The following is an 11,567-nucleotide window of genomic DNA, read 5'->3' as shown; positions in this document are numbered from 1 at the left end:
AAAGAGTTCATCCCATCTTCATTTCTTCTACAAATATTCATTAAATGCCTGCTTTGAGGTACTGGAAATACAGCTGGGATCAAAATAATCTCTCTGCCCTCATGGGTCTTCCGTTTGTTTGGGTGGGAAACACAAATTGAATATCAACAAGCAAATCTATACTGGAAGGTCTGGTGGTGATAAAAGCTACCATGGTACAGAGCAGGGTGAGGGCACGGAGAGGAAGGAAGGAGGCGCTGCTTTAGAAAGGCCTCCGAGAAGGTCACATTTGAACAGAGACCTGAAAGGTGGAGTCGCCAGCCGTGCTGAGTTTCCTGCCATTGGAGTTTTGTTTTTTTTTTTAATTGAACTCATTTCTCTATCTGGATTTTATTTTTGGTATATGATATGAAAGAGGGTCTGGTTACATTTTTTTTCCATTTGTCTACAATTATCTCAATGCCCTTCCTTCTGTTTTCAGACATGTTGTTACGAAGTTGGATCTAATGCTCGGTTCACTAATACATTCCAACGTGTGTATTGTAAATTGCTGTTTTTTGGATAGCCCTTTCCAAAAAAGTTCACCAATTCTTGCTGATTCTTCTGCTTTATTCCTTTCTGTCTCAAAATGAACAACCACCTTCCTGAAAGGCAAACCATGTCTTAACCATCACTGTATCTACAACACCTCCCATAGAGTCTAGTCAAAATAGACGCATAATATGTTTTTGTTGAATGAATGTCAAAACTCATGCAGATGTTTTCCACTCTCATGCAGGCCTCAGAGCACTTCATTCTGTTAAATAGGTCACAAGTAGCAGACAGCTACTCACACCCACTCACAGGCACATCTACTCCTGTCACTGATTTTTAGAAAAAAAAAAAACAGAATATAAGACTTCAGTCCTTTACTACAAAGCCACTATAAATATGGAGCCTTTGTTAGACAACTGAGGCAAAAAACAGAGTCCCTCAAAAAGATACAGCCACTTCCATAAGAGAAGACATACGGGGTTTGTGTTTGAATTATTTCATTCTGTTTATTTTACTTGGGATAGGATTAAAAATCTTGATGATGAGGCCGTAGCACAGTCAGACCATCGGCTTTTCCAGTTCTGTGTTTGCACCGTCTGTGCATCCATATTCCCCCCAAAACCAAGAAGGCCAGTGCAAGTGGGGCCAGCACAATGCCCCAGGAGAACGTGGAGGAGGCTGTGGGGAAAACAGAGTCACATCAGGAGCTGAACAGTCTCTTACTGTACAAGAAGACAGGGCAATGCAGGTGTACAGGACAAGAACGAAATTGGAGTTTGTTTTTCTTGATAAATGTGCATTGATTTTCAGAAAGCACATCCCTCACACCAATATGAAGGATATTTGAGAATGATGTCTGTGGATTAGAGAAACAAGTGAGATAGGGCAAAATCTGTTGAAAACGTCATAGGGTAAGTGGGGAAGTGCTGAGGGTTTAACTTTGTTCCGACAGTGGGACACTGTGCGTTTAAGATGCTGCCTGTTTATGTCTCAGTTGGCCAGCTGTGACAGAGCCAGGAACAATCTGCCCTCTTCCAATAAGCATGGGTGTCATGAGGATCAAAGGAAGTAGCAAAGGAAAATAAATTTTGAATAATGGAGCTGTAGGGGCCAACATGATTGCTTGGGTCCAGCTATTTTATGTTCTGCTCCTTGGCGTCTCTGTGTTATGGAAATACAGGAAGAGACTCTGAATAAAAAGTTAAAAAGCAAATGTGAAAACAGAGTGTTATCAGACACATTGTTGATGAGACTGGAATCCTGCATTTTTAAGCTATTATTTACCACAGTCTGTTTAGTCATCCAGGAATCGACATGACCTCAGCCTGTTGCTCCAGAGGATTCTCACATCTTAAAATCCCACAAAGATTAGAAGTAAGTTCAGCTGTAATTTTCTGGGCAGCTGTTTGAATACACCTCTCAGTCCTGGTGAAAGATTTTCAGCCTGTGTTCCCTGGATCAGTCACGGCCAGCCACATGCAGGGATAAGGCTCATGTTATGGAAAATTTTAAAGGTTCCCAGCATGAAGGCCAGACAAACCACAGGTTCCTTGGGCTCGCTAATCTGACCCCGAGAGGGAACATTCTGATTTTTGTGGGTAAATGTGTACAACCACCATCTCTCTCCCAGCCTGCTCATCTGGAAATGATCTGAAACGCCACCCTTCCCATGTGTGCCCTCATTCTCAAACTTCACTGTGAAAAGAGCTTGTTGAGTCACAGGCTGCAGCCTCTCCCTAGGAGAATTTGACAGGGTGGATCTGGAGTAAGTCCAGAGATCTGTGTTTGTAACCAGTGGCTCAGGTGAGTGTAAGGCTGGTGGTGCACGGTGCACAGTTGAAAGAAAGTTGCGTTGGGTGCCATTCCCTGCCCTGAGGCTGGAACGCATCATTAGCTTTCCAGTTTACACTGTGTCTGTCGCTGCCTCCCCAGCAAAACATGGAGACCTGGAGCAATTAGTATTTATGTTATTGCTATATGACTGTCCAAGAGGCATCACTGAGATTTCAGATGGGAATCACTTTGGCTTGCCTGCCATTAGTTTCAGGCTGTCAACAGAGACTACGTTAAAGGCACCTCCCCCTCCTGCTCAACAATTAAACATTGATATGAAATCAATTTAATCAAAAATGATAATGTGGGTTTTCCTCTTCTTCTTTTTGAATGTCCTTAAATGAACGCTGGGTTGATTTGGCTGTAGCCTTGTACCTATTTCTGGTCATACAATGACTTTGACCCTAAAGCTGCCCTGAATGCTGGGTAGCTCCCAATTCTCAGCTCCTGGAGGATGAAGTTTCTCGTCTTCAGGATAAAGAACAATCCAGCCTCCTCTAGAGGCCATGCAAAGACAGATGATCAGTGACCCAAGGCAGAGCCACATGCAGACAGAGTGTTTCGAAGTTACTGTGGAACCATTTCCTCTGCTTTTCAAATATCAGCTTGCTATTTAATTTTTCATTTGAGTATAATCTCCTGAAGTTCATCCTCCACGCTACCAAAAATCTTTAAAAATTGGAGGTTTCTTTTCAGCTCTCCACTAGCAGGTAATGCGAGGGAATCTCTATGGAATCATTTGAAGAACAAGTAGCTTTGTCTAGTATTCACGGAACATTCAACACGTTATATTCTCCTGTAGTGCTCCCCAAAATACATACATACCTTCCTTGACTGTGGTGCGTAGTGTCTGAAAACCCATGGTATTACGGACAACACATTTAAAGACCATGTTCAAATCCTCTCTTGTGACAGGATCAAAAATCAATGGCACTTCAATGTAGTTCTCATTATTTTCTGAATATTCCCTGAGTTAGAAAACATTCACTTAAATATGATTGTATCAAAGGCAAGCTTGTCTTTCACAATGTAGGCATCTAAACACTCTCCATTAGAAGCACCCATTGCGCTTTTATTGTTTTCAAGTTTCATAAATTAGGAGCTCTTGCCACCATACTTGTTATTCATTTGGGACAGTTTCTAAGCCTGTTCCTGAAGGCCTGAGTGTCCTTGAAGTTGGCGGTCACTGGTATCAAGCAGTTGTTACACTACAGGGTTAGATAATGGGGAAGTTCATCTTATAAGTCCCCGAATGAACAACAACAACAACAAAAAACACAGTCGTGGGAACAGAAACGTCTACTTTGAGGAAACTTGAGTCCCTCACCATTAAATCACTTGCATATTGAAGGGCAGGGAGTTTCCAGGACTCCAGCCCTCAATGGTGCCATCTCTTCTCATCTCTACTGCTGCCTCTCACTCTGGAAACGTGCAGACAGCCCAGGGGAATGGCTCTGGCCAGGATAGCTGCCATTTATAGCGTTAGAGAAATTTGTAGACACCTCACTATTATCTGTTAGGATGAATAAAAACATGGATGAGTGGATCTACTAGGAATATTTTTCTTTTATTTGTAGGGGGAATATGGGTTCCTTTAAGTAAATGGATAGTATGAGTAAGCTGAGATGGGCATTTAGTTGTGGCCAGGTCTTTCGCAACAAGAACTTGCAAGCACATGATTGTGCTAACCACACATAGTTTTTATCCACTAAATTACATCCAGAAAGATCTTTTGTGATAAGTCTTTCAAAAAACACAACCATTTGGCAAGCAAAAGCTCAGGCTAATTCAAAGTATCAAAACTGTGATTTTTAAAATACCTTACAATTTGGAATGTTGAATGGTCTCCCTCATAGGCAACGAGTTCCCATTTACAAAAGGTCTGATTGTTCTAGTCTCAGAGTGAGAAAACATTTTCTAGAGATGACTGCTCGTGAGAACTGAATTATTTCTCCCTTTTATTATCAACCTTCCTTAGAGAGTGTGGCAGCCCACAGCTCCCTGAGAAACAGAAGAGGCACCACAGATCCTGTGGCTGCGTCTCGGGGTCTTTTTAAGGGTTTATGAAAATGTTTGACAGTCAGCTTGCAGAGTGGAAAATGGAAAGGTATTAACTCCAAAATACTTTTTTAACTTGCAAAAATAAAAGGATCGATGTTTCATTAAACAGCTACAAAATGCAGCATCAATACCAGCATGTCAACTGCAACTCGACTTTTAAGTATTTACCGAGAAGACTTGATGCTCAAGATGATTTTTAGCAAAACTCAATTTTTAAAATTCTAAACACCCAACAGTTTGGAATCACAAAAAGTTGCTTTTCATGTGGTATGTGGGTCATAGTGATAACTGTCTCCAAAAGGAAGAGTGAAACCCACAGAGGTCTCGACAGAAGACCCTGGCCCACTTACTGGCGCGGCCCCTCGGTCACGCGGCCTCCCGGGTAGGCGCTCTCTACGTGGGTGTCATTGGCCGTCCACCACAGCATGGTGGTTAAGGGCGTGCCGGTTCCCAGAAACACCTTACACGGGATTGTCAGTCTCGACCCTGTGGACAGCAAGGCACAGTATGTCAACAGCAGAACCAGCACCTCCCACCCATCAGTAAACCTGAGCCCTGAGTCCCTCCTCGGCTTCTCAAACACCCCTCACCAGCGAATTCTTTCCTTAGTGGAAAATTTAGTTTTCTCAAATGATTCTGTTCACACAGAGCTTTACTGTTTACAAAGTGCCTCTGGTTCCTACAACCGGTCTTCATGGCAGGCGAAAACCAAGAGGCACCTGAAGTTAAATGGCTTCGCCAAGGCCCCTGCGCTCCCAGGGCACATGCTAAATTCAAGCCGACTTCCTCTGCCACTCACTTCAGTTACCTCAGACAATCCAGATCAACGTGTGGATTCTTTCTCTTTGCCCAAGACTGGTCTTGGCTGTAATGTTTCTCCTGGGAACCCTCCACTCCCAGACGACTCTGACTGGGGATCAACCCTTCTTAAAAACTCTGTATTTTCTATACATGGTGCCCTCTGCAGTTGTGCAGTGTGATGTATTAGGCCCCCCTGCCTCAATCATAGGAAATTATTTTTCTTTTTCATTCACCAAAAAAGAGTAGAAGGAAAAGAAGAAGAAATCCTTCTCACTTGTTTTTTCCTCGTGGGTGATATGCCTCCCTGTGGTGTGTCTTTTAATGCACCTGGCCCCACCATGGGCTGAGAATGCCAGACCTTCTCCATCCTATGCCACTCCTATGACCTTAAAGATCTGCCTCAGCCATAACAACCTACTAATCAGTGTCACGTGGCCCCACAACCCATTCCAGTGCATTCAAAGCAACTGATTGGGAACTGGACCTGGGAACTTGGCTGAGAAGCCCCAGGGAGCCAAAACACTGGGGCTCCCAGTGTGCCCACTGCCCCAGATTTCCAGGTGGTTGCTCCTAGAGCTGCAGCCATGGGGACTGCACTGTGGCAGTGGCCACCCAAGTGCCAGCCAGCAGTCCCAGCAACTGCACAAAAGCCCGCCCTCTATGGCCTCCAATTCAAATGTAAAAGTTAAACCAACACTAAACAAAAGGAAAAAGCAAATACATTGTTTTTTAAAAGACTCTGCAGCCAGGGCTTCATAAATGAGTATCAGACCTACAAAAACATTACCCAGAAACAAACACATAAAAGGGTGCAGGCTTTATAGATACACAGACCTGAATCTGAACTCCTGCCTGACTCTGAGGGTGGCCCTTTGGCCTCCACTGAGCCACTGTGATGCCCTGGGTGGCTTTTTCCTTTTGGAAAATTGAGGAAATAAAACCTACAGGGTCCATGTCGAGATTGAATGGGATCTCATTGAACATAGTAGATGCTCAATAAACATCAATTCCTCCCCACCACTAGCATCAGTAGGTTGTTAGTACAGTACACTTACGTACCCTCACTGGCCACTAGTGTGGACCTGTGCTGGCCAGGATGGACTGCACACGTGGGGTGAAAAGCAGAAAGGCCCACTGGTCATTTTCATAGCACCATTCAACCAGTCTACCAGCTCTTCTGGCAACAAGAAACTGACCACAGCTGAACCCACTTTACAAATGCAGTCTTAGAGAGAGGCTGAGCGCCAGCCAAGTTTTGGTGACGTGAATTATTTTAAATACACTGAGGGGGCTGGCTCTGCCTGGGGTTCATGCTGTTCATCTTCTCATGCAGTTGATAACTGCTGCCAGAACATTCAGATTTTCACATCCATATTTTTACAGGTAGGCTTTGCATGAAGCGAAGTATACCTATTTTCAGATTATGCCATTTCTAACGAAACTGGCCAAAGGGAAATATTCCCTCACATTTGTTATTCTGGCCTCACATAGTGGAGTTCTAAGGTCTCCACCCAGGCACACTGCACCCAAGGGGCAGATATGGTCAGCAGACACGAGGGTTCCAAGCCCCTGCACCCCCACAGGTGAATGGAATGGTCCTCGCGGGCCTTACCCAGAGAAGCCGATATGGTCTTGAGGGGGGAAATGATCACAGGAATGGTCTCCTCTTTTTTTTCTGAGAAAGATGTAAGGAAAAGAGATTCCATTAGGAAAGCCTTCATTTGACGCTGTGGTTCAAGTCATTGTTTGGCTAATCAACTAAGTTATCCTTTCCAGTCTGGTCAGTCATTACGAGAGTCAGCCTTTGTCTGGCAAAGGAAACAGGCTCTCTACAAAATCGAGCATCCCTGGCCAATGACTTCCCAGCAGAGAGATTACTGGAAGAGGCCACAGCCAAACACACATTCCGCTGACAGGAGGTCTTTGGTCCTTGCTCTACGATAAATAATTAACCATTTCCCTCCCAGACTTCCTGAACACAATCTTAAGAGCCATGTTTACAAGGTCCACGAGATAGGTTTTCCCCGAAACTCGATCTGACCTAAAATATCTTCTCCACCTCTCCAAAGTGCCTGCCACAAAATACTCAAGATTCAGTTCTTCTAGAAAAGGCACAGGGCTCAAGAACCACCTGTTTGGATGACTAGTGTGTAACCTGGCCTCGGCCACAGAAGTCTTGCTAATTGAAGAGATAAACTCTTTAGCGAGGCAGAAGTGGATCTCCAAGGGATTAGAGCCAATGTAAAGAAATGAGGCAGCCCGGCGTGGCGGCTCACGCCTGTAATCCCAGCACTTTGGGAGGATCACGAGGTCAGGAGTTCGAGACCAGCCTGACCAACATGGTGAAACCTCGTCTCTACTAAAAATACGAAAATTAGCTGGGCGTGGTGGCACGCGCCTGTCATCCCAGCTACTCAGGAGGCTGAGGCAGGAGAATCGCTTGAACCCGGGAGGTAGAGGTTGCAGTGAGCCAAGATCGCGCCACTGCACTCCAGCCTGGGTGACAGAGCGAAACTCCGCCTCAAAAATAAGCAAAACGGACACCTGGGGGGTGAGGGCTGTGAGTTGTCTCCACGACGGGTCTCAACATCCTCACTTTCACTAAACAGCATTTGAAATCCTGACATGAGTACACATTAGACAGCATGGCAGGACAGCCCGAGGGGCAGACGGCTTCTCGACCACGGCCAGACGCCTTTTCCTCCCCTCAAAGTCTCACGCTGCCCTGTGGAGCTGGGGCATCCAGGGAGAGAAAGAAGCCTCAGGATCTCAGTGCTTCTTAGACTTGAGGGTCCCCAGCATCACCAGGGGGCTTGTGAGACACAGATGGCAGCCCCCAGATTCCAGTTTCAATCAGTAGGTCTGCACGGAACCCGAGATTTGCATGTCTTTGAGTACCCAGGTGATGCGGCCCTGCTGGCCCAAGATCACCCCTTGAGAGCCACTGAGGGTCACAACACAGAAAGGCATGTAGGGCGGCTGCCCCCTAGTGTTCCTGCGCAGTATCGCAGAGACAGGACCGTGCCGGTCCAAGGAAAGGCTCAGGAGGCCTCAGTCACTGGCTTGTCCAGGAACGAAGAGCTGACATGAACGAATCCTTACAGGACTGTAAAACAAACACAACCAGGACACTTCAGTCCGTGGAAGAACGCGCTGAAACTGAATCTCTGGATTCTCTGTGAGAAAGATACTTTTCCCCTCACAGACCAATTATTTAAACTTGGTGTGTCTCCAAAGCTCTCTGAAATCCCCTCAAAAGACCCCAGTTGTGTTCATTATTCAGTATAAAAAACAAAGAATTGTGGCCCACTCTCCAAGGCAAAGTCCAGGATTTACACATGGTTACACCTGGCTCCATGTCCAGCACACAGTTGGTACGGAGTAAATGTTGAACAAATGTGAAATAGCCAATACTGCTCAAAACACCATTTTCAAACGAAACTCATTTTAATCAATGGCAGCTCTGAGTATTTGAAATATCACTATTAAGGGCAGCTAGATCCACCTGAGGGAAGACAAATAAAAAGCGACTTCCACTGGATATGCAAGGCATGGCCCTCTGGTTAGAATACCCAATAAAACCTAAGTATCCTAAAATTGTACATAAAGTTATGGCGTGTGGTGACCTCTAGCCCTATAGGTGCAAAGATTCACATGACACTTTCCAAGGAGAGCTTCCAAGGAAGCCACTGCTTGACTCTCTTGAGTGGTGTGTTTTAGCCTCCATCTTGCAACCCTGTAAACTGCCCAATTCATTCACCTTTGCTCAGATCAACACCCTGATTTATACCTTTCAAAGTATCACGCACATCTTATTAACCTGATGCTTCAGGAGACTTGATGGATCTGTTTTCCCTTATCCTTCATTTCAAAGACCCGCAAGGAATTGTACATGCACCCTCATTTGTTCTCTGCATGCTTGTTATTGAACCAGGATAGACGGATGCCTCAATGGCAAGTACTTACTCTTGATGCGTAGCTCAATATTCCTAGTGATGTTGTATTGCTGGCCTTCATGGGCAAACGTCAGGACACAGCGGTAATAGCCCGCATCTTCCAGGGCCACATCATGTACCAGTAAGTGAGTGGTCCCCCTCACACTTAGAAATTTCTCATTGTCTTTATCCAAAGGAAGAGAATCCTTAAGGGAAAATGTTTTTGTTGACATTATACCAATATACATCTCAAAGGCTATGAATTGCATCATCATTATCAACCAATGTTGGATTTGCAATCCAAGAATTGCCCTGGTATTTACTTTGCCAATTTCGTACTTTGGGCCTCCTTTTGACTGTATTATTAGGGGAGGGAATTTGTTAACATATAAAACCAATAAAATTGCTAGATTTGGTTAACTACAATAGTTAGAGCATATTTGTCTAGGCCCAATGGGAGAAAAAAGAGACTAACTCTTCTTTGACAAAGTAAGTCATCTAAAATACAAATATGTTTATGTCCTGACTGCTACCTTCAGGCCTTAGGAAGTATCTGGGAAGAGCACTAAAAATAGTCATGATGAGCTGGCCAACAATGCTCAGAAAAGATGATGTTGCAGTAATTACTTTAAAAAGCATTTCAATTTTGTGAGTCAGCAACAGAAAAAATTCTGTTATAAGAAAAACTAAATAGGGGAAACGAATCCACACTTTTTATATGGACACAAGGTTCTCTGGGGTCTCTGTAGAACAGAATCCTCAAGATCAAGGCCTCCAGGAAATAGAAAGAGCTGAATGGAATTTCTAAAAACACCCTAATGAGCACACAATGTTCTCAGGGACATCGCTTTCAAAATCATGCTTAGTCAAAGTTTGCAACAGTCACATATAACCTTGTGTCACTTCAGAGTCCCACTCTGAATGAGAACACAGATAAAATGGAAATTGTCACATGGCTCATGGAGTACCACTTTAAAACATATTTAATTAAAAGGAGATATTTCATTGATCTAAGTATGAGTAGTCAAATATGAAAAATGCCAAATAGGGCCCAGCACCACAGTCGTTCCAGTGGTATATGGGAATTGGCCTCCTGGGTTTGAGTTTTGACTTCACCATCTACTGGCTGTATGATCTTGGGAACATCCTCATAGGTCCTTATCTGTAAAAAAGGGGGATATTTACACTTCCTACTTCACTGGGTTGCATGTAAGGGAGTTTAGAACAGGCTTGGATATAATACATGCTCAGTAATATGTAGATTATTATGAAGTGAATAAAGATTACTAAGCATCACCATAACATCTTTGTCCATGCACATTTATTGAGCACCATTTATATGTCAAGCACTGCACTGGGTGCTTCCTACACATCATTCCATTTAATCTTTGAAACAATCCCAGGTGGTGAAAGTTATTAATTGCCACTTTACAGAGGAAACAGGTTCGAGAGGTGGAGTCACTCTGCCAAAGCTGCACAACAGATCAGAAAAGGAACAGAGTTTCAAACCCAGACCCATTGATGCCAGAGCCTGTGCTCCTTCCTCTCCTGGTTAAACCTTTCATTTGTCCTCTTTATGCTTTTTCCAAACCAAAAGAGAATGCATTCTAGGCTGGGCTTGATGGCTCACACTTATAATCTCAGCACTTTGGGAAGCCGAGGTGGGAGGACCACTTGAACCCAGGAGTTCGAGACTAGCCTGGCCAACATGGTGAGACCCCATCTCTATTAAAAAGAGAGAGAATGCATTCTAGAGCTCAGCCAGCTTATTCATAGGGGCTGGCTACTTTTCTCTATTTCAGAAAATCATTTCAAAGTTTCTAATATTAAATCAATATCCTATATAGAGATCCTGTAGTTCAATACTAGTCAACCACTTAACCTGTTGTCGATTAAAGGGTTAATTCCCATTAATGGTTAAGCCAATAACTGTACTTTTCAGTACCAATCTAGGGTCTCTATCAGGAGTTGACCAACGTTTTCAGGAAAGGGCTAGATAGGAAGTATTTTGGACCTTGGAGTCTGCAGGGTCTCCATCACAGCTAAGCCGTAATTCCCATTAATGGTTAAGCCAATAATTGTACTTTTCAGTATTGATCTAGGGTCTCTATCAGGAGTTGACCAACGTTTTCAGGAAAGGGCCAGATAGGAAGTATTTTGGACCGTGGAGTCTGCAGGGTCTCCATCACAGCTAAGTCGTGCAAAAGCAGCTACAGACAGTACCTAGATAAGAGGATGTGGCTGTGTCCAGTAAGACTTAATTTAACGACCCTGAAATTTAAATTTTATGTGGTTTTCACATCATAAAATATCCTTCTTTTCCTTTTTTTCAAACATTTAAAAAAGCGATAACTATCCTTGGCTTGTGAGCCATTCAAATCCAGGAGACAACTTGATTCCAGGGCCTAGCCATAGTTTTCCAAC

At 44.0% G+C, this 11,567-nt stretch overlaps 1 protein-coding gene across 4 annotated transcripts in view; it reads right to left on the bottom strand.

The window, feature by feature from the left end:
* Window positions 1–993: 993 nt before the first annotated feature.
* IL1R2 (interleukin 1 receptor type 2) overlaps window positions 994–11,567 on the bottom strand; it is a 35,694-nt gene continuing 25,120 nt past the window's right edge. For all 4 annotated transcript variants that reach the window (XM_008008235.3, XM_008008237.3, XM_008008239.3 and 1 more), the window contains exons 5-9: window positions 9,175–9,349; window positions 6,821–6,883; window positions 4,758–4,893; window positions 3,172–3,314; window positions 994–1,191 (exon numbers count right to left, since the gene is read on the bottom strand). In XM_008008235.3, coding sequence (XP_008006426.1) covers window positions 1,040–1,191; window positions 3,172–3,314; window positions 4,758–4,893; window positions 6,821–6,883; window positions 9,175–9,349 — 669 coding nt within the window. In that variant the 3' untranslated portion in view covers window positions 994–1,039. The remainder of the gene's footprint in view (window positions 1,192–3,171; window positions 3,315–4,757; window positions 4,894–6,820; window positions 6,884–9,174; window positions 9,350–11,567) is intronic.

This window comes from Chlorocebus sabaeus, chromosome 14 (genome assembly GCF_047675955.1).
Source record: "Chlorocebus sabaeus isolate Y175 chromosome 14, mChlSab1.0.hap1, whole genome shotgun sequence".
NCBI lineage: Eukaryota > Metazoa > Chordata > Mammalia > Primates > Cercopithecidae > Chlorocebus > Chlorocebus sabaeus.
The sequence above is the reverse complement of the archived record's forward strand: the minus strand, read 5'-3'. Positions and strand labels throughout refer to the sequence as shown.